The 19,434-nt window shown below is 36.6% G+C and overlaps 1 protein-coding gene across 6 annotated transcripts; it reads left to right on the top strand.

Moving 5' to 3' along the window:
- The first annotated feature begins 212 nt into the window (after nt 1-212).
- LOC113062330 (uncharacterized) lies at nt 213-18,506 on the top strand. 6 transcript variants are annotated; one of them, XM_026232107.1, is made up of 7 exons: nt 215-987; nt 7,801-8,596; nt 12,529-12,717; nt 13,216-13,291; nt 13,853-13,909; nt 15,344-15,469; nt 17,410-18,506. In XM_026232107.1, the coding sequence occupies exons 1-7, from the start codon at nt 894-896 to the stop codon at nt 17,698-17,700; spliced, it is 1,629 nt and encodes a 542-aa protein (XP_026087892.1). In that variant the 5' UTR covers nt 215-893; the 3' UTR covers nt 17,701-18,506. The 6 variants fall into 6 exon arrangements, with proteins under 6 accessions (XP_026087896.1, XP_026087897.1, XP_026087892.1 ...); XM_026232111.1 differs by lacking the exon at nt 17,410-18,506 and having other exon boundaries at nt 213-987; nt 13,216-13,369; nt 15,344-16,906; XM_026232108.1 differs by lacking the exon at nt 13,853-13,909.
- The last annotated feature ends 928 nt before the right edge of the window (nt 18,507-19,434 follow it).

The following is a 19,434-nucleotide window of genomic DNA, read 5'->3' as shown; positions in this document are numbered from 1 at the left end:
ATCTATGAAAAATGTTAAAGAAATATTACCATGGTTTGTAGAAGTACTAAAATTATTAATAGTACTAAATATTAAAATCTAATTCTAAATATTTATAAATATAATTTAAGATTCTACATAATACTACTAATATTGATTTAAAAAAAAAAAATACAAATACAAAATTGTCATCTTTGACCAAGGATAATTTCCACAGATCGCTGTGATTTTTGTTATTATGTAGTTGAGGAGCCTCCCCTCTACATGTTTGGACAGTCGTCTATGGGTGACCCAGTTTCAGACGCTTTGTTCGGGGGAACCGCCTGCATCAGTTTTGTAGGCTACCTTTATTCAAAGAGGTCAGTTAAATTATTTATAATGAAACAATTTATATGACAGTATTTGATATATATAAGTTAACTTCAATGCATTTGGGAACAGCAAGTGGGGACATATTGGGGACATTTTAGTGATTCTCTCACACGACACAAATTGTGTTAGTAATGAGGCGCATGAGCAGATTCTTCACATCAACCGAGAGAGAGTTCGACTGACACAAAACACTCGTCCGCTGGAATTAACCTACTGTAGACAGTGGCAGCGCTTTCTTAGTGGACGCCTGATACTGGCTCTCATTACCAATGAGACTTGGCATCTTGTTGGAGTAGGATAAGAAATGACGGGTCCCTAGCGACGCTAAGGGTGGACTGAATCTCAACCAAAGAGGAATAACAAGTGATGACAACATCTGAAGTTGAGCATGAAGCATCGCGGTTCGTAACTCTTTCAATCGAAGTAGATTTATGTCTAGGATAATTGCTCAGATTCTCCGAAATATCTCCCGTATGACTATATGTTAAATCGAAGATCCACCTGGTTCAGCAGAAGTGTTTTGGAAGCCCGTCTGTGTGAGAATGAAGTCCAGGCACAGGTTGTGTTCAGCAGGCTGGGAGTCAGTGGTGCTGTCCAGCGTCCTGCTGCTTCACTTCGCTTCTTTGTGTGTTAATGGTGAGTATATATTTGAGTTGTTATTATACAATATTTCTAAATGCCTGCCTTTAACAGGGACCTTTAGTTTGTTCCTGTTAGAGCTTTTTAAGATAAATAACAGAAACTGCAAATTTGAATCAAAAATGTAATAAACTTTATCGATTCACTCGGACCTAATCGCAGCCTCGTATCTTTTATCTTTTTGTTTACCTTATTGCAATTTTTATAAATATCTAAATTTCATTTAATAATTCCTCTAGTTATTCATCTTATTCATTTACGCGATTGTATTCGTTATGTATAAAACGTATTATTTATATTAGACTATATAACTGGCAATATACTGGCATATAAAACCGTTATATATATATCTATATATATATATATATCATATATATAGATATAGATATATATATAATCTATATCTATATATATCTATCTATCTATCTATCTATATATATATATATATATATATATATATATATATATATAATAGATATATATATATCTATAGATATATATATTATATATATATATATATATATATATATATATATATATAATAGATATATCTATATATATATATATATATATATATATATATATATATATATATATATATATATATATATATATATATAATAGATATATCTATAGATATAGATATAGATATAGATATATATATATATATCGTCTCTTAATTACAGCTGTATTTGATGCTTCATTTCTAAATATAAGTTTATGTTTACCAAATGCACAAATATATAGAATGGGAGTTGACCCTTTACCCACTGACAAATATTTGTTCCTTAAATTGTTGCTGAGCGACACCCAAAGAATAGGTCGATAGGCTTTGCTGCATGAGAACCAAATTGTCATGTTGGTGTGGTTGACCTGGATCACACAACAGTTGCCTCGGCCTCACTCTCTAAAGTCTAAGTAAAGTAGGAAAGTATCATTTGCATAAGGAGCTTTAAATGGTTGCACTTAGCTGATCCTCTGACCTCTTGGCCAACTTCCCAAAATCGGTGTATTATCGCATCACTGTCTCTTCAGAGACATGCCTCTTTCATCAAAACAGGATTTTAAGTAAGCATGCTCTGATGATAAAATTTACTTAGGCACTCATGGCCTTATAAAAATCAATTCAAACCTTTTATTATAATCAAGCCATTTAAGAAATCCAGCTGCTCTTGTCTCTAATTTGCTTTTGTAGCTGTAGCAGTCAGTCCAGGGCTCTGTTCAGTTATGCTGATCTGTTGTCATTCTAATTCAATTCTTTGTTAGACGTGAATGAATGGTGACTGTATGTGGGGATGTGTTGTAAATGGTGCAGTTGCTCTGACATGTTGCTGGAATTATTGATTAACACACTTCCTGGCAAATGTTGATTTTTTTTGATGATATAGATTTTTTTTTATGGCTGATGCTGATATTAAGGTGGCAGATAAATATACTATTACACCATTTAATTAAAAGATGCTGCAAAAAACATATTTAAAAAACAATACAATTAATTGTGAAATGGATTAATATAATACAAATTTAAACTTGCTATTTGGTAAAAAAATAAAAAAAAAATTATCAAGTTGATTCTGTAATCTCATTATAATACTTCTCCCAGATAAAGTAGCTAAAACATGAATTAAAAGGAAGTAAACACTGTAACCAACAGTGCATTCACTAATATAGCAAGTTTGTGCTCAGTGGGAATCGTATTTTCACAAATAAAGAATTTTACATCTTGGCACTGTCAAAATAAAAGTGCCAAATGTCAGACAAGACAGTATGACAATATTAGTCGACCACTTCTTTAAAGTCAGCACATTCAAAAACACTCTTACTGTGGCACATCTTCCTTAAGAAGAACAATTAATCAGCGCACATTATTAAAGAAAAAACTTTCTTGTATATTTCTCACCTCTGACCACTTGTCAAAGATGGCTCTTTTTACAGTCCATCAGTTCTCTTTGTATAAAACATCCTGCCCTCAATATTCCTATTGAATGTCATGATTCTTTTAAGCAATTTCCCACCATTTTAAATTGAAGTCAACTTGGATAGCTCAGTCAAATCACTTTTCATAGTTATTCATTAGGCTAAATGTGTTTTATTGTCAGCTATAGCTATAGTGCCACCTTCTGTAAATATTTTGTGTTTCTATTGAGGTTATGTTAAACTAGGGACAATCATTAGTATAACAGAACATGTATTGCTAATGCCTAGTTGAAATTAATGGACATGCTGTGACAAAAGGCTTTTACTCTTCTTTGTTGTTTTTGCCAAGATTAAGCACTTACTTCCTCATCCTTAAGAGAGTGAGAGAGAGAGAGAGAATTTTTTTTCCACATATTTAGTCTTTGAACCATGCAATGACATTACTCTATGGAATTACATTTGTTTCAATAATAATGAACGAAACTTTATAAAACTGAACTTATTTTCAATCTCAGATAATTTTTTTTGTGCACTTTTTTTTTCGCTAAACTTGCTTACATTCTTTCCATGCTTGGCACAAGAGAGCCATCTGCCACTGCGGTCTCATAACAGCAGAGACTGTCAATGAGCATTAGCATCAACGAGCTAGTGTTAGCGCCCGCCTAGCCTTCCCAGTGAGGGCCAACTGTGTTTATAATATCAGACGCTGACACTAGAGCTGCCTACACTGTTGGAAACTTATGGAACTACACAACCTGTTGGACACTTGCTGATCTTCAGCATCTGTGCAGTAAAGCATTACAGTTGAATGAATCATGTCATTGATCCAGTTTTGCACTTGTTAAACTCAGTGACTGTGATGAATGCTGTGTTGGACGAGGGGACCGATCTCTTCCAAACACTCTGTGTGGTGCACAGACATTGACCATGTTTTGATTATCAATCAGCAATGTGGATGCATTAACCTGATTAAGATCTAATTCTAGAAATCATCAGTTTTCTTTTGTCTTTCATCTCTGCCAGCATTATTTTGAACATTTGTTAGTTTAAAGTGCATGTCCAAATAAATGTGAATCTATTTGTGAAATGTTTTATATGTATTTTATTGGTAACACTTGACAATAAGGTTCAATTTGTTAACAATAGTTAACTATATGAGTTAACATAATCTAACAGTGAAAAATATTTCTAAAGCATTTATTAATTGGACTTAATGTTGCTTCGAACATTTACTTATACATTATTCAAATCAAAAGTTGTATCTATTAATGCTATTTAATGGACCTGAGCTAACATGGACTAACAATGAACAGCTGTACTTTTTATCAACTAAAGTTAACAAAGATGAATAAATACTGTAACGAATGTATTGCTCATTGCTAATGTTAGTTAATGCATTAAATATAGTTCACAAATGGAACCTTATAGTAAAGTGTTGCCATAATGTGTAATACTAAAATTTTATAGTTTAATACAATTTAAAATTATTATTTTAGTCAATTAGAAAATATTTAGAATGTTATGAATAACTAAAACAATTATTTATTAAAATAATTCATTAATTAATCTTAATGCTTAATCACTAATGTAAAATATGATCAGTATGAAATTAGCATCCACACCAATAATGTTAACTTTCTGTTTTTTGTAAGCTACTGCATATATGTCAAGTGTCACTTTAAATGCTCAAGCTCCTTTTTTTTGATAGATCTGATAAAAGATGTATCTTTACCTTCTACAGTACACATTTTTGGACTATATATTATTGAAATGTTCTTTCCTGGCATACCTCCTCTGTACGTACACTGGTCCTCTGACAGTGTATGGGTTTGTATCTTACAAAGTGGGGCAAAATAAGACTTGAAAAAAACTCTAGCTTTCTTTGATTATCATTAATTAAAAAAACAATAACTGATCTTCTGTAATCTGCACAAATGCTCGTTACTGGTGCATGTTTATGCCCAAACTAACATTTATATGGTGCATTATCTCAACACATTGAGTGCAGTTTTTGGCCCGAATATTTAATTTGGCTGGCGTTATTACTAATGGGACAGACTGTACAACAGTAGCACAGGTTGGGATGGCATTTTTAATCCCACAGGTCTGGCATCTCTATAGGTCTGTTTGTCTTGCACTGAAACTCCTGTGAATCTACACCCGTCCTTGATGCCAAGGACATCCATGCCAGCTCCCTACCCAAGCAGCATCACAGCTATTTATAACTAAGCACATGGGTGGCATCGTGGCAGTGTGGATTTTATTCAGCAAAGTTTAGGATGACACTTGCCTTTAGGACACCAAGTTATCAGATTTGAAATTAAGGTGAGGAGAATTAAATGTTAAGTTGTCTCTTACATAAAGAGTATAGACTTCATATAAATAACTAAAGAAATAGTGACAGATCTTTTCTTGTGCATTGTAGTGTACATCCGAAATGGATTATCAAAATAGAAAAACATGTAGACCTGGTCTTTTATCCATTGGTTGTTGATTGGATGCAAGCAGATTAGAATGTGCGAACTGTAAGAAATACTGGGGTTTAAGCAGACTAAATGAATGGAAAAGTTCTGCGTACATCACCAAAGAGAAGTCATTTCTGAAATCTGGCGAAAATCGATTTTGATTAAAAATGCCAAGGTCAAAGAAAGAAAGAAAGAAAGAAAAACAGTAAATTACAGTAAATTGAAACTGTGATGGATGACTTGTTCACAAAAAGGTCAATAATGTGTTTGGAAATAGAGTATTGTCTTTTCATGCTGACTTTTTGGCTATTTTAATTAGGGTTTGAACTACCAATTTTTGGTGAAAAAGAATTGTTCCCACAAAATTTTCTTTTAAATACAAAATAATATTTAAAATGCCTTTTCTGCACACAAAGAAAGGCAATGAGGTCCATTGTTGTTTTGGACTGTCTTGGGCTTTAACTTTCATTTTGTGGACAACTAGAAAACTAAACCATTTAAATATGCTTCTAAATATTTTTTTTGTTCTCTCTATATTTCCACATTTAAAACCATTTGTGCCATTGTAATTCTACTGTTAATGCATTTTCCATGTACATGGACTTTTTTCATGGAGCATCTTGACATGTTACCTCAAATACTCTCAGATTACAGGTCTGTTTGGCTCATCAGAGATCAGGGAGAAAAAGATATTAGGAGGGATGAGAAAAGAGAAGAGAAGTTGGCATTTGCAATTTTCGAAGCCCTGCAACGTCTTTTTTTTCCTCCTCAAGAGTGTTACATAAGCAAAAAAACAATGTCAATTGGACAGAGGAAGAACATGTGCGGTTTTTAAACGAAGGTGAAGAGAGAAAGTACAGTTTTGCTTTTACAGTACTATAGCAATAAAGTTTGATTTTTGGTCTTGTCTCATCATCATTTATTAGTATTCTGTTTCTGAGTTTATGTGATATTAATGGTAAATAGAGGCCATGAGCACAGTGAGAGAATGAAGATGGCAGACACTTTTACAAATGTAAATGTCTCACTGGTGAGGTCATGAGAAAATAGTTCTCTTCCCCGTTTCTTTCTTGCTCTCGATCATCTTACCCCCCCCCCCCCCTTTTCCCTCCCTATCCCACTTGCTCTTGCAGTCTTGACATGCTTACTAAATAAGGGACAGAAATTCTTGTCAAAGGCTTTGGCACTGGTCTTCAAATGAGAGGAAAGAGAAACACACTCTCACTGTCACATTTTACCATCTTCAGTCTATTATAGCAAGTGTTTTGTGTTATTTCTCTTTCAACAACACTCTTTCCCCCAACCTCTCTCTTTTCTATCTGCTGACCCTTTGGCAAGGAGTTACGCAAATCAAAACAACAGTTTTCCTCTTGTATCCTCTCCCCTGCTCTGTCTTTGAGGGGTGACTGTGTTTCATCCGGGCATCAGTCCAGCTTTGAGCTGTTAAATATTTCCAAATAAAAGTAAAAGGATCCAACTCTTGCATTGACATCAAACTATGTGCTGGTGGGAACCTATAGGTGATAATTAAATAGAATACTTGAACATCACATGAGGTGTGTGAGAATTAATTTATGCACATGCCGCCAGCTCTGTTAGCCTCCCTGGGGGATTGTGTGAATAAATCAATGGGAGACAGAGAGGAAGCGAATCAAGTAGAGAGGACAGAAGAGTCTCTGTTTTACATGGCTTTTGAGATGTTCCAAAATGGCAACCCCTTTACATTGCTTCTTGGCAACGGTGTGTGTGTGTGTGAGAGAATGAGTGAGTGTCTGTTAGGGGTTCATGTGTGACTTGGATTTAACTGACAATGAAGAGGAATTAAACCAAGAATGACCATGGAAATGGAATTTCACACTGTCAGTCAAAAACGTAAAGTAGATTGCTAAAAGTCAAACAGTGAAATTTGACGAAGTATTCCTCAGGTCTGCTTTTTGTAATGGTCTTAATTCATATGATCAAACAGAATTGACATTTATTTGTCAAGTGTGTTTGTATTTGAGGTGGATTGCATTAGAGCATCAGTAAAGACCAATCAGTTAGGTCAGTGAGATTTTCCAGTGCTGAAGAGGAATTCCCTGTTGTGTGTTTATCATTGTGCATTAAATCTTATCCATCCAGACTGACCAATGCAAGACTCAACCTACAGCCCTTAATCCTTATCTGAATCCCAATTCTCGCTCAGGCTCAGTAATTTACATTAGTAAACCAGAGCTGCTAATCCAGCTAACACAAGCAGCTTTGGAAAGAAATCTGGGGCCTCGCGCACTGCAGTGTATAATTAAGCAGATTTGTCCTGGTTTGTGTGTGATGCAGAGTATACATCTTGTCTTTTGTTCTCTGTCTGCATGACTGTGAAGTTGCTAAATTGTAAGCTTGTGACTAACTTTTTTTTATAATTCTCATAATTTGATTGTTTGTTTTCCAGGCAGTTCCTTTATCTCCAACTCTACTGGGACTAACTCCTCAGACCTGAATGGGAATGGGCTTAAGCTTGCACTTCCTATCACCAGGACCCACGTTCACTCTCAGAAACCACGAGCTGGAGAAGAGTCCGGCAGCCTTGGAGAAACCTCATCCAGTGCTGTGAGGGACAGCAGTTTTGAAAGGGAACACGTTATTGATTTGATGATAGATGGCATGGCTGCCCGGCTGCCCACGCTGGCTGAACCCCGGACACGTGGCCTGTCCCAGCTAGACTTTAACGAGGAGAGAACTGAGGACAGTGCTCCACGCTGGAAAAGCGAGAGACTACAAGCGGATGGGACATTTATAGATCCGGTCACTAGTCCTTCTCCTGAGTCCACCCCTTCCCAACCAGAAGAAGTTATCACGGTGAATTTTTACAATCCTTCTTACCAACAGAGTGTTCTTGATCCTCCTGCTTGGGTTCAGGAGCTCCAGGGTAGTTTTTATGATTATCTATCACCTGACTATTCACCCACTGAAGTTTATCTAGAGGAGAGCCAACCATTGCCACCTGACATGGAAGATGAAAACGTTCCTCTCATAGCCAGCACAGTTCCCTCCAACGCTAGAGTTATTACCCTTGATGATGGATCTGGAGAATCTTCAGCTGGAGCATCGGACGTGCTCACCTCCGGTTGTCTCTATGGTTTTGTGCGTTACAATGGCACATGTATCTCGTCATGCGACATCTTCCCTAGTTACTGCTTCAATGGAGGACAGTGTTATGTGGTGGACAGTATTGGTGCTTTTTGCCGGTAAGATGCACACATTCATGTGGTAAGGCCCATTCACACCAAAACTATATTAAGTAAGCATCCTCAACAATTCACAACACTCTTCTGTTTTTGTAAGTGTTATGTCTTCTGTTCTGCGGCATTAAACGCTTGACCTCATTCATTTTGGGTGGATTCTAACTGACTGGAAACAAATGCTCTGAAAATGATTCTTATGATATTGTGTTTTCCTTATAATTGTGGTGTGGACTTCCCTGATCTTTTAGAATTAGAACGATTATTAAAACTTTACAGTTATCCTCCTTGGTGTGAATAGGTGTAAACAATCATAATGCAATCAACATCTTATTTAAATTGAAGAAAACTTTTCCATGAAAGGAATGTCTTATTTTAAACAAACTTAATTGAGGTTTTTGTGTTGTGGAAACATAACTGAATTAATAATGAATGCTTTTGAAATGCTTAAAACATTTTGGGAATCTTTTGTTTCGACTTCAGGTCGTATCAGACTGGCCGAGTCACTCGATTTCAGCTGTTTTGCAACTTTTTGTAATTTTGATGGTTGCCACTACAATGCATTATTCTGGTAAAACTATTCATTAGTGCTGAATATTGTTTTAAGTGATCTTGGGTGGTTTTATAATTTATGTTCAGTTTTAATTAATCACATGTGTTTAATGGAAAAATGTAAGTGATTGTCTCTAATTGGCCTGAGTAGCCAAGTCTTCTAAAAAACACACTAAACAAGATATACAGATTAATGAAAGAACACAAGTTATACAGTACAGAAACTTAATATTTAACATTTTTCGTTCATATCTGTTGGTTTGTGTGTTTGGGCTGTATTTACATAGCGAAACGAATGCGCAAAAGACCACCCTGATGTTTCTGCTAGCATTGGTGGCATCTGATCAAACATTCATAATGAGTTTGAAGATGAAACTCAATCCTTCGGTCATGTTCGTGCATCTGTTCATGGTGTGGGATTATGATTTACATTTTCAAGAGAAGCTTAGTGCTGGTCTCTAAAATGTTCCCAGAATCAAATGTTGGGATTGAAGATGGATTGAGTCTCAGTTGAAGACCACATTGAGCCTCAATGATCTTGAAACAGGGCCAAACTCATGCAAACACATGTGGGACTGGGCTAACCATGTCATGGAAGCATTTTTTACACTGTGCAGCAGTTGCCACAGGGTTTAGGAAAGCTTTATGGCCTTTATTTAAATGCCCAATGTAACACTCTACTATATATAAAACAAATAAGATATATATACAAACAATTTTAAAAGAAAGTTCTTAAGTTCTTAAGCCATGTGTTATTTGCTGCTACAAGAACATGATGGCGCCTTGTTGTAGTTTGGAGAAATGTTTTGTGACAAAATTATGCCAACAGCGCACTTATTCAGTTTATTATTTTCCCCTCCATCTGTTAGAAATATCAATGATCATTAGATCTTGCCTTAAACATGATTGGTCTAGTATGTGTTTTGTGGTTGAGCAGAACAGAATGATCCAGTTTTTGCCATCAATGTCCTTCAAAATCCAATTGTTTGGTAATTCCTCATTCTTGAGATCATCCAGTATACTGTACATGTTTAGCATTTGTCTCACAGTCAACTGCTGTTATTTCAGTACCACACTCATGTGGTCATCGTGGTTTGGTGGCATATCACTCTAAACCAGCATCCACTACTGCCACAACTCTACTCAGAGACCAGTGCAGACACTTATTAAACATTTCTTCAAAGGGATTTGGGTCAGAGCCCAGATCTGAGAATGAGTGTATTTCAGTTTAAGAGCTAAAGACCCTGCTTAAATCTGGTGCTTTGAGCCATAATATTGGAGTTTTAAGAATCTTGTTTTTGAAGCTTCAATGCAAGATGATGTGATGTGATAAGCTTTGTGTTTGAGTAGATGACTCTACTCTTGATGCACCCTTACATCCACAGCTTTAAAGTCAGAATTAAATCAGCACAGACCCTTGCTTCCCTGCCTTATTGTAACTGAACGGTGTTCATTATCGCAGAGAAAAGTTTGAGACTTTACTGTAGTCAAATATTTCTATTTATTTTAATATCAGTAAAATAATAGAGTAAAATGGATAATTAGGCATTTAAAAAATAATGCACTTTACAAGTGTACTGATTTATTATAACAATATAAACTAAGGAAAAATATGTAAAATAGATACAATAATTTGTTAATATGTAGGTAAATAATTAGAATTAATATTTTATATTAATTATATTTATATAAAAATTAACTAATTAATTTTATTCATTTATATTAATTAACTGGTCTGTTTTATTTATTAAATTTTTAAGCAAAACCACATTTAGTCCAGCCATATTTCGGTATGCACTAGTAACTTTCAGTCAGGCGCTGGACTTTGCACATGCCACAGGGTTAACTTGTCGATCACTGAGAGGCATGACCGGGTGCTGTCTACATTAATGGGTCAGTGCTATTAGAAAAGACCAGTTTTCCATTTGTAGAGCACATAAAAAGTGAACTATTAGATGAACATATGGTCTGTGGGGAGGTGCATTTGCTAAATGTGTAGCGCAGCTGATGGTTACACTAAATGGATGGGTAGTTAGTAGAATTAGTAGAAAACTAAGTTCAAATTGATATTTTTAGGCTTAATAGTAAACACAGCCTACATGCACACTAAGCAATGATTTCCTGCAGTATTGATTGGCCTTTCACTCATTACAAAATGTACCCATATGCTGCAGAGTGTAAGTATATGTTTGTGGTTTGTGTTTGACCAGCATCATACGGCGTGTCCATTAGTTTATTGGTATTTGATTTGGCTTCATTTTAAACTACAGTTTTTGCTCTTCCGACAAAAATGTAATTAGAAATATTATTTCTAAAATGTAAATCACTCAGTATTATTTTTTTTTATTGACCTATAGGCTAATATGCACTACATAATACTTCAATAGGATAATGAGCACCTCAGACACTATGAAAATACTGGTAAATGAGAGAATTTGTAAATCTATTTTGGAAGCTGTGAACTGAGCACAGCTCGGGTGCTTTATTCTCTGTGGGACCTGCACAGATAAAGTACATGTCCTTGACAGGGCCATATGTTTGGCTTGCATTTGTCTCACAGTCAACTGCTGTTATTTCAGTACCACACTCATGTGGTCATCGTGGTTTGGTGGCATATCACTCTAAACCAGCATCCACTACTGCCACAACTCTACTCAGAGACCAGTGCAGACACTTATTAAACATTTCTTCAAAGGGATTTGGGTCAGAGCCCAGATCTGAGAATGAGTGTTTTTCAGTTTAAGAGCTAAAGACCCTGCTTAAATCTGGTGCTTTGAGCCATAATATTGGAGTTTTAAGAATCTTGTTTTTGAAGCTTCAATGCAAGATGATGTGATGTGATAAGCTTTGTGTTTGAGTAGATGACTCTACTCTTGATGCACCCTTACATCCAAACAAAACATTCCGACAAAAATGTAATTAGAAATATTATTTCTAAAATGTAAATCACTCAGTATTATTTTTTTTTATTGACCTATAGGCTAATATGCACTACATAATACTTCAATAGGATAATGAGCACCTCAGACACTATGAAAATACTGGTAAATGAGAGAATTTGTAAATCTATTTTGGAAGCTGTGAACTGAGCACAGCTCGGGTGCTTTATTCTCTGTGGGACCTGCACAGATAAAGTACATGTCCTTGACAGGGCCATATGTCCAGTCATGCAGCTGTAGGAATAACCTTGCAGTCAAATCATAGTAATGATAAATGTGTCAACAGGCCGTACAACACACTTCCTTCTGTGTTCATAGCCTGCATTGTCCTAAATCATGCTTATACAACATGACATATGAAATATCACAGAAGTGAATTATTATATATACCAGTTTGTATGTTTGCTCAACTGCCTCTTTTCTAACACCTCTCTCTGTTGTTTGTAGGTGTAACATTCAGGAGTATATCTGGAACAAAGGTTCAAGGTGCGAGTCGGTCATTTCTGATTTCCAAGTGATGTGTATAGCGGTGGGTGGAGCTGCTGTCATGTTGTTACTCCTCTTCATGGTTATAGTCGTTTTCTCCAAGAGGATGCACGTGCTAAAGACTGAAAACAGACGACTTCGCAAGCACAGGTGAAACGTGCATGTAAACACACTTCTGAGAGCCCTAGTTTTAGATTTAACTTTTTGTATTTTGCTTGATGGAGCACATACAGGCTGGAGGACAATAAAAAGTGTTAACATGGACTTTGAAAACAATGATATCACCAGTCTGGCAGTGCAACACAAGAGTGACCTATATACTAAGCAGCCAAAGGCATTTAAACACAGGCCAAGAAAAGGGTAAGTTTGAGAGCAGAGGAGTGGAACAGAAAGGAGAAAACTGGAAGAGATAAAGGGAAGGGAGTATAGTAATGAAGTCAAAATGACAACAGTGGAAATTGTTCATGTTTGAGTTTCAACTGCCCATCAGGACTGATCCACTGTGTTAAATACAGCAGAAATGTCCGAGCCACTTTCTATTTCTATCATCCTTTACTGAAGGATCATGTGACACAAAGAACACTGATAATTAGTCAAATACAAATGTCATTATATTTTGTTATATTACTTATTTCCTTTGTCTTTCAGTAAGTTTCGTCCTAAGTCGGAGCAGCACATCGATAACTTCTCGCTGTCCACTGTCGCAGAGGGCTCTCAGGCAAATGTAAGGAAACTCTGTGACACCCCGACTAACCTCCCCTATGCCCGTGCTTTGGCTTGCTATGATAACCTTATGTGTCAGGTAACTTTTCCTCTCCTCTCTTCCCATCTGTTTTCCTGTGCATGAGTAATGGAAGGATAAAGTGCTCTCTCTCTCCTTCCATTCAGGCTGTATGCTTATTATCTTTCACTTTCTTTCCATTCTTCATCATTAAGACGAGCATTATAAAAACCATGCTCTTCTTCCCCCCATCTTTCCATTACCTGTTGTCATTGACTCGTATGTGCCACCTGAGTTCATGTAAAGGACTACTGGCTGTGTGAAGCAATGTGGAAACTGCATTGTCATATGTTTCCGAACATACTGATCATATTAGCAGTTGTGTAGAGGTTAGGCAGTCAATGCAATGTTTGTCAAACGGTTTTAATCCTAATTGATCTTGGGGAATAGTGAATTTAATGGAATATCTGCTGAGGCTGAGGTGTTGATTAATTAAGAGTGATGATGACAAACTGTCAGAAGTGTATCAGTAGAGTAATCCTCTCCTGCCACCCCACTCCTTAGAAAACCATGAGCAGATACACGTGGGAATATAAACCCAAAGAGGATCCCTGCAGCGAGGTAAGACGTCTCAAACTGACCGCCTCCCAGTACGCTTTGATACCCCGCTGATTCAAATAAAACGCTTTAATCCTGTAGCTTCATTATCACTCACAACTATCACCACTCTCATAGTTGAAATCCATCTTAAGCCTTTACTTCCTAAGAAATGATGTAGAGAAGCAATAATAGATTTAGTGGTTTAAAATAAACGCTTCCTCACCACAGTTGCTATTGTGACTTTACTGTGAGAACTTGATTCCTGAAACTTAACATTGTGAGGTATATTCAAAGTAATTAATGCAAACATAAAACATTATCAAGACTTAGACAGTAAATGAACAGATGGATGAAACAAGGGAAACATCTGGGAAAAGAGTCTTTCTCTGTGCTCCCATCTTTCAGAGTAGAGTTCATTTTTAATGAAAGACCAAACAGCGGTCTTACTGCTATAAACCCTGCAGAACCTGGTGAACCTTGAACTTGTCAGATCCTGTTCTCCAGCACTCTGGTTTAGGCCATTTGATTATTCTGAGGTGAAACTAAAACCTTTTGATTATGTGGGGGTTGCATTGCCTGCACAAATGAAATTTCTTCACATCATTCAACTCCACCGTTCCATTCCCCAAGTGATCTCATAGTGGAAGAGACTCTTTTATGATTAAAAGAGTTTGACAGCTTCACTGTGCAACAGGGAGGAGAAACAGAGCAAGACGCTCTGAGATGAGGCAAGAAATGAGGGATGACTGATGACAGATCAGAAACGAAAGAGCTTTTCAATATATCCCCAGTTGACTGTGTTTATTTGTGAGTTGTTGACTTGTTTTTTTGCCTCTGGGGAGATTTTATTTGACATTTTTCATCTTCTCTCTCTTGAGAATAAGTATTTACACGTCTGATTTCAACAGCATGAATAGTCTTCTTTTCTATCCTCTCCATGGCATGTACAATCACTGCCTTTTTGCTTTCAAAAGGGATATCACTATGTATCAAGTTGTTCTTAAACAAGCTTTGCTTTTAAGTGATTTGTAATGCCTAGCATTAGTAAATAAGACAGGATCACAGCAGTAAACACTGTGTTGCAAACACTATTTTAACAAGTATCGTTATGAATACTTATGAATAAGCAAGGCTTACTGTTAGTGCCATAATATCCAGTTTGTGTAACCTCTGTGCTTATAGTGTGTTGATGTCTCTTGCTAAATAGAAAAAAACTGCTGAAACTTTTGAAAACTTGGTCATTAGGGGGCTGTCAAGCTCCAAAAAGCACTACAGATATCAGAAACAGTCCATATGACTGTTATGCACTGATAGTTCTGTGTGATTGTATTGGAAGTGGTCACCGGAGACACATTTGAGATCTTAATGCCAGGTGTAAAAAGCTGGAGTGGAACATTTTGTCACTTTTTTCCCTTCATTGTCATCTTGTGTGTATGTGTGTGTGTTACTCCACAGGATTGCACTTGCAAAGAAGAGCCATGCAAATGTCCCCCTAAAGAGGACGAGTCTTTGAAGAACCAGAACTCACTCATGCCAAAACTGGAAGACGACAAGGCTGCAACAGAAGACAGTGCAGAGGAGGTAAACTCACTGCAGAACAACGTGTAGTAACACCCTTTGCCACAGGCTAGTTCTGTGACTGTAGCAAGACACATTTTTGACACCTTTAAATGACTACAATTCCCTAATTAGTGGACTAAGCACTCTTGGCATGGCACTCTTCCTTGCACTCTCCCCCGGATGGCTAAATGTGGGCTTCAAAACAAACAAAGCACTGAACTAGCATGCTAACTTTTGCTTGTACTCTGTCATCATACAGTGGAGAGTACCATATCAGCAATTTGGTGTTGGTGCATTCACCTTGTCCTTGCTTGCTGTCACTGCTGATGTCACACTGCATTCTGTCATGTCAAGCTTTTTTATGCTGTGTTCATGCTATGCTGTAAAACACTTCACCCATGACCCAAAGGTTTAGCCTCCAGGTTTTCAACCTTTGACCTTTAGTCCTCACCGTTGTCATCTCTGAACTCCTGTCTGTCCTGCATGCATTGGTGTTCTTTGGTACACAAGAAAACGTCTGTGGGGAAATAACGTAGCTATTTAGACTGTGTAAAACTTAGTCAGTGCATACATCTAAATATGTATATGTACAAATACTGCTTAGATTAATATTTATTTGCCGTATCATAATTTTAATGCTCATTGTGTTTTGAAACAAATTGATTTCAAATTATTTTGGTGTATTGAATTTTTTTTTTTTCTTTTTCAAATGGGAATAAATAAAGGCAGTTTGTTTGGAATAAAACATTTTACCGGTACGTGATTGAGTATTCCTGAACTCCATGCTCCTGTTTTGACTCCTGTTAACTCTTTCACTGCTCCTCCTCACTCTTTTGCTTCGCTTCTGTGCATGGCTTTAGCGTTCCTCGGATACTGCTAACCACACAGGACATTTCTTGAAAGGCTAGGTTGACTTTACATATTTGGGTTTGCATAATTTAGACAAAACATTAATATTTTTTGCTGTCCATTCTGGTTGTGAGTTGGCAAAGGGAAATAAAAAAATTGGACACAAATCAATATATCATATAACTAGATGTAGAACATGTTCATAAGTAACAATTTTCCTCTTTCCAAAATGATGAATTTTATTTATATTTTTTACAATAGCTTACTTGTCCCAATCTTATCTTACTGATCCCAAACCTTTGAATGTGCTTACTTGCTTGTTGAGTCTTGCATCACTCATCAATAGATTCACTTGTAAATTAGCATAAGAATCCTGTCTATTAACTGCTAAAAATGTGATGAAGCTACAGTAGTTCTGAAGTTTCCCACCTAAGTGCAACACCTTAAGTTTGAAAAGCTGCTTTCCTCTGAAAGTCTATCCAAAGAGCAGAAACTGAGTTTTTTTATCTAATCTATTAAGAATTGAATTACTGATGTAAGAATTAGACATTAACGTTTAATTTGGTAGTAATGCCAGATGTTTCCAGTGGATTTATAAGCAGACCAGATCAGAACTAGCAGGCACTCAGTCTAGTAAATTTGACAGCTGGAAATAAGGTATTACAAAGGCTTTGATAAGATTAACCTTGGCCTCTGTTTAATACAGAGTGCAAGTGAAGTACAATCCTTTGTTTACTCCAGCTTACATACTTGATAATAAGAGATCAACTCCTACAAGCCGATTACTTGCTCATGCTCACCTCATTCACCGCTCATGGTTTGTGCCGGGTTAGCGTCAACCCTCAAATCATTCGACAATGTAAAAAAAAAGACCTAATAGTTTTCTCTGTTCACTCTTAATCTAAATAATTTTCTGGTACTGAATGGAGACGTTATCAACAATTCATGCAATTTATATGTTGAATTATTTATAAGTTCTTGCCTTTTATTTATGAATGGGTTTGTCAATCTGTGTTGTATGTGCTTCTAAATTTTTTTTATTATTATTCCTGTTTGTGTCGTTATGCTTGTGCACTGTGCCTTTGTGTGTTTGTGTGTATGTGTGTGTCCAGGGTGGTGTGACCATCGACTTAGAGTTGCTTCTCCCCAAAGAGGCGAAAATGCTCCCCGAGACAAGCCCGCCACTGCACTACAATGTCTTTCTCTACAAGCACCCAAAATCCCCTAAAAAGTCACCTGTGCTGCGCCTTCCTCCTGGCAGATCTGTACAGGGGAGGCCTGTGTCCCAGCTCTTCCCCAGACGTAGCTCCGAACCCAGCTACTGCCCCATTAGCACACGTTCCCTACCGGGAGTCCTGTCCGGCTCATCCAGCCCTCACCTGGGCACGGACTACACACCTTAACATGAGTGATGTACAAAAAAAAAAAGGCAAATTTATCCTACATGCTACTTGACTGTGAGAAATTTAAGACACTGATTGGTAATGAGTGAGTCTTGTGAATAAACAAGAAATGAAATGGGATGCATTTTAGCGTAGGCCTTTACCGAAACAAAATCACTCCGCATCACAACAAAGGTTAGTAGATGATAAATGATGAAATGAATTAGCATTGATGTGTAACAGGAGTATAAAGGCAAAATAAGTTGAGAAACTGTTAATTTGGTGTTACAGACAAACATGGATCTCAGATATGTGTTATGGTGCCATGTTTTATGTTGTGTTTTGTCAAACAGCACATTCATATTCATACACATGCATTCACAAAAATGATGGAACCTGTAAACATTCAGGGCAAACAACTTGATAACTATTATTATTAACAAGGTGCTTTTTGTGTGTTTTTGAGGTTAGATTAAAACTTTGAGAATAAATAATTTAATTGTTTACATCTGACAGTGTTTATTGTTGGTTCTTCGGACAAAAATTTGGTCATAGTAGTAGTTTGTCAATAATGCAAGAGGGCAGTAACAGAGGCATTTTTCCAGCCAAAGCCAGTTCGTTGATGATTCTGTGATATCAGTCATCATCCTTTTCAACTCTCTTTCAATAGTGCATGTGAAATCAGTCGTGTCCCCAACTAAGCAAGCCAAACGCGACAGATCATGTTTGTCATAAGATTTGTGTTATCATGTTTTCGGTTGCACTTTATTTTACAGTACGTGTACTAACATGTACTTATAGTGTACTTACAGTGTATTTATCTAAGACAGTTCTGGTAACACAAGGTAACTACAATGGGGTAGGGTTAGGTTTAGGGGTCGGTTCAGGGTTAGTACCTAGTTATTACATAGTTATTGTAATTACTATAATACACAGTATGTACATGAGGAACAGGAGTGTAAAATAAATTAGCTTTCATGCTTAATTATTGCAGAATCTGTTGCATGCTAAATTGTTAACTAGCCATCTTTTTTTTTCTTTTGTTGTACCTAAAAAAAATGGCAAAATTCCATGCAGAGAGAAAAAAAGTATTTGGTAGAAAAAAAAATTGGAGTGAGGAAAGGTTTTGGGGAGAGAAATCATTTTTGGAGAGAGAGAGAGAGAGAGAGGGAGAAAACAGTAAGGCACAACTGTACATTTGTCAAAAAGTTCAGTGTTGTCTTGCACATGCAGTGTGCATGTGAGGACTGACTGATAATCTAAACTAATACCATGTTCTGTCCTTTACAAATGCTTCAATGCAAAGAGTCTGTTGTTCTGTTCAAGCCAAAACCATCTTACGAAGAAAAACTGGGTCAGTTGCTCTCCCAGCATTCACTCCATAGCAAGTCAAAAGCAAGGGATGCCGTGCAAAGACTGCTGAAATAAAAAAACTGTCTCGGAAGAGTAAAGGGCAATTGAGCTCACTACTAATACAGACATTTATGACTTTCAACAAACACATATTGTGCATGTTTGCCATTTTCATGTTTACATGCAACAAGATACATCAATACTGTGTTCAATAGTAGATTCCAGTGACAACCCATACGCATAGTGTGCACTTTGTGACCCATCCTAATTATCCTCTGACCCGTTCATGAATACAATTTGAGAAAGATAAAAAAAAAATTTAATTGACTTAAATAGTCTCTCCAAAAGACCTGACTCAATATGAGCATTCCTGTTTAATTTACATATATTTACTGCAGGATG

Source organism: Carassius auratus, chromosome 44 (genome assembly GCF_003368295.1).
Source record: "Carassius auratus strain Wakin chromosome 44, ASM336829v1, whole genome shotgun sequence".
In the NCBI taxonomy this organism is placed as follows: Eukaryota; Metazoa; Chordata; class Actinopteri; order Cypriniformes; family Cyprinidae; genus Carassius; species Carassius auratus.
The sequence above is the reverse complement of the archived record's forward strand: the minus strand, read 5'-3'. Positions and strand labels throughout refer to the sequence as shown.

Excerpts from the sequence above, each read along its gene's own strand:
- LOC113062330 (XM_026232107.1), top strand. The coding sequence starts at position 894 with ATGAAGTCCAGGCACAGGTTGTGTTCAGCAGGCTGGGAGTCAGTGGTG. Across the intron at positions 12,718-13,215 it reads AGACGACTTCGCAAGCACAG|TAAGTTTCGTCCTAAGTCGG; the intron begins GTGAAACGTGCA and ends TTTGTCTTTCAG. Across the intron at positions 15,470-17,409 it reads CAGAAGACAGTGCAGAGGAG|GGTGGTGTGACCATCGACTT; the intron begins GTAAACTCACTG and ends GTGTGTGTCCAG.